Raw genomic sequence first — 3,798 nt, 5'->3', positions numbered from 1 at the left:
ATGCATTGTATTATTTCAGCTGCGGTGCCTGCACACGCCCGCCTCGGGAGTACTGCCTTTCTGTCGTGGAAATTACCCCGACCTGGACTCGGAGAATTTACAGTGCGACGGTTATCTTCGAAATCTCTGTTCCACATAACTGACTACAATCAAGTGAATGTCACTGACAGATACAAGTCCAGAGCTGCATTCACCGGGAGAGTGAATTCTTCAGGATCTGGGGTGTTCAGCTTCGAGCTGTATAATGTGGACTGGCCAGACAGTGCAGAGTACAGATGTCACAGAGGGTCACCAGGCTCGCCCGGGTCAAGAGTGTACGACTGTGGTCAACGGCTATTTGTAAAATGTGAGTATGATTTAATAATATGAGTACAATCAACCAAGCACAAATAACAGATAAATGAGACAAATGTAGTTGAAACAAGTTCTCTCAAATCAAAACTACTGGCCATCTCCTTTTGATATTCACTCACAAAATCATCAAAATGTACCTTTTCCAGAATATATCAAATACCATGCCACGAGAGGGATACTCGTCCTCATACTCAATCGAACATACATTTTGCAAGCGCTTTTGTCTTATTACTTGTTGGAAAAATGTTCTGTGACATGTGTATATTTTCATTTATAATACATGATGAGTTTATGTAGTTTTACTCAAATATGAGTTTAGGTCCCTGTAACGATTCTTGCATTGTACCTCTACCAATTGCCATACATTATATTTATGAACAGATATTGCGGATCCCTACATCGTCGCCCCTCAGACAGTTGAAGCCGATAAAATTGTCACGCTGACATGTTACGTCGCCGTGAAAGGGTATTTACAGACATCAATTACTTGGGGTTGGAGGCGGAATGAAGTCGAAGTGGCAAACATAGAAAGACTTCCTTTGGCAGTTTCTAAGTTACATGGAGACTATTACTACCACAAGGGTTCTCTGACCGTCAGTGATGGTACCAGAGGCAGATACACGTGTAAAGCTGAACTGGTGGGATGGGATGTTCAGTCTGAATGGAGTGAAGAATCTGAATTGTCTACAAACTGTAAGTGATTAAAACACTACAACATCAAAGGCAGGCTGGCAACTTGTATAATGAGACGTTAGTTGTTGTGTAAAATTCATTTATGAGCAATGTACTTAATTGCAAATATGTGATTGAGGGCAGAATCCACAGTATAACTCTCAGATTATATCAACAACAATGCATAGATGTGATATCCAGTCGAATGTCATACAACTGCCGTGTTTTAGATGAATGCCATTTCTTTACATTAGAACACTATCTACCTCAGAATATCTTTATTTGAAAAACATACATTTAGAAATATACAAACAATGATTGGAGATCAGGTGCTCAGCAGGTTGACTCGTGAGAGTCTAGTGTACTCCTGTTCACACAGCACCCTAACAAGTTGGAGGAGATGGCAATGTGACTGTTAATGGTTAGGTTATATGCTCCTCAGGAAGTAAAGAATGAAAATAATTGAGTGTTCTAGGCGCATTTGAGTAGTTATATGTTTTGAAGCGGTCTGTACAAATCCATAGTAATGACAAAATTGAAATGTGTATTTATTGTCTCCCAATATAACTTATATTGCAACGGATTCAGCACATTACGCTTTCACAAAAAAACATGAAAACAAGGACCCGCGCTCATGCCAGTACGCTTTCACTCATACATGCACACTGTTAAATTATGTATGTGTAATTGTGATGTTTTACAGCAAAGATGGAAAAAGTCCCGAACTACACACAAGTGCGTGAAGGTGATCATGCCATGGTAGCCTGGAAGATGCCTCGTTATCGATATGAATTCTACATCATGACACCTAGTGGGGATAAGTTTATGGCTGTGGATGCCAATAAGGTCTACATACTTCCTAAGTACTGGCTCAGAACCAGGATGGTGGAGGTTGTTACCTCCCGTAACACCAGCACCTATGTCTTTTGTCTCTACAATGTTTCACTAGCTGATGCTGGAAGGTACACCTGCAGGAGAGAGGAAAAAGGTGCAACCAAGATCTCCCTGACTCGGTGTATACACGACCTATTTGTCTCAAGTACGTATCTCATACGTTCACAATTGTAATCCGGTGTTATGTGTATTGCGTCAGCTGTGCTACTTAACTGTCAAATTAAAAATGAGTGAGTGAGTATTTCGTTAATCACTCTGAGAGGTAATTCAGTTCACAAATTTAAAGATGAAAAGTTAACACAAAAAAATAACAAATGTCGAGTTTTCGACGAAACAGATACTATAGGACGTAAAAAGCAAATTAGGCAGTGAAAAGCCATAATATGGAAGAAACCCTATCGTATGCAGATTCCTCTTCAAAGTATATACCCGTATGTGGTAATAAATGGACTATAAATGCACTCCCAAGTGATGTAATGTGTCCCAAGTGAAATAATTTTCAGTTAGCCCTCGGGACATAAACTTGATATTATATTGTTTCAGGTTTGTGTAAACATAAAGTTATCACCCTCAGCAAAGACAGTTCATGTTAATAGAAAATAATGTAGGCTTCTTCATTAGGCAGTGACTATATAGTGTCACTGTAAGTATGTCAAAATATTGAATATAAGAATGTATTCTCTTAGAAAAAATTGATATAAATAGCAGATAGGCTGTATTTTGTTAAGGTACGTACTTTTTTTTGTCTTTTGCGAGTTGTTGAATGCATGCATTCTGAATGTAATAGTTATATACAAGTAATAGGTGTTTTGTGAGTTTTGTTTTTGTAATGTATAAAAATAAGGAGTGTAATATATTGATGCATAGTGTAGTTTAGTATATAACATTCAATACATTTCAGGTCATAACGCCACAGCAACAAAGCCAGTTATGACATCGCCGAATAAGTGTAAGTATATAAGAATGGTGTAGAGTGAAAAAAGTTGCAATTCATCGTTCGGCACACAGTTTATACTGTCACCTGTATTTAGTGTAAATTGTGTATCGTGTAGACTGTGCCATGCATGGCCCGTGTAGAATCCACAAGTTCATGTAAGTCTACATACTCGACTTGTGTGTAGTGTACAATGTCATATGTAGTACAGATACAGGAGTAACAGTGCAAACAGGTCTATAGTTACTCGGTATACAGTGTATACTCGGGCAGTATACGTTTTTCAACGTGTAATATACACTGTGTAGTGCTTAGTATGTACTTGGTTATATGAAGTGATTTAAGACCTAAGTGAACTTTTCTACAACTGGTATGGCAGACAGGCGAGCATCATCAGTTACAAGCAAAGCCAAACTGACTTTCCTTTGCATGTGTTCACGACGGTGCTACCAGCGCTTACCTTTTCGCGAATACCTGCAACCATCACTATCTGACACGCTGATCATATAAAAAAAAATGCTTATGATATAGTTGCAATCGAATGATTTCTTATGAGTATGGATATGGCATTGTCGGATTTTATATCCAGAATCATAACTACTGGCAATGGTATATCGATATCAATATTATAGTGCACATGTTTAGGCCATGGTTATAAGGCCTCATGAAAACGTTCTGCCTGCCAAACATGTGGTGAACACTCGACTGGAACTCTTCTCAACGACCAGTTAATTATATATGTAAAGTTAATGATATTTTTTTTATTTTACAGATGGATATGCCGTTCTTATAGGAATCCTGGTAGCGGTTCTCATATTGTATTTGTTAACAAACGGTAAGACCAAATTTGATCGCGTGTATTCTTTGGAGATCATCTATTCGGAATAAGTACCTGTAACTCTTACACTGAAAGACCTCTTCCGTGGTCCAGTGGTAGAGCATCC

At 38.5% G+C, this 3,798-nt stretch overlaps 1 protein-coding gene across 1 annotated transcript; it reads left to right on the top strand.

Annotated features, from left to right (window-relative positions):
- Positions 1 to 3,798, top strand: LOC124150164. The gene is made up of 5 exons (XM_048386987.1): positions 1 to 346; positions 736 to 1,047; positions 1,730 to 2,065; positions 2,822 to 2,869; positions 3,627 to 3,798. The coding sequence occupies exons 1-5, from the start codon at positions 1 to 3 to the stop codon at positions 3,740 to 3,742; spliced, it is 1,158 nt and encodes a 385-aa protein (XP_048242944.1). The 3' UTR covers positions 3,743 to 3,798.

This window comes from Haliotis rufescens, unplaced genomic scaffold (assembly GCF_023055435.1).
Source record: "Haliotis rufescens isolate VD_foot unplaced genomic scaffold, xgHalRufe1.0.p SCAF_63, whole genome shotgun sequence".
Lineage (NCBI taxonomy): Eukaryota > Metazoa > Mollusca > Gastropoda > Lepetellida > Haliotidae > Haliotis > Haliotis rufescens.
Note: the sequence above shows the minus strand (reverse complement) of the source record. Positions and strands in the feature narration are given on the sequence as shown.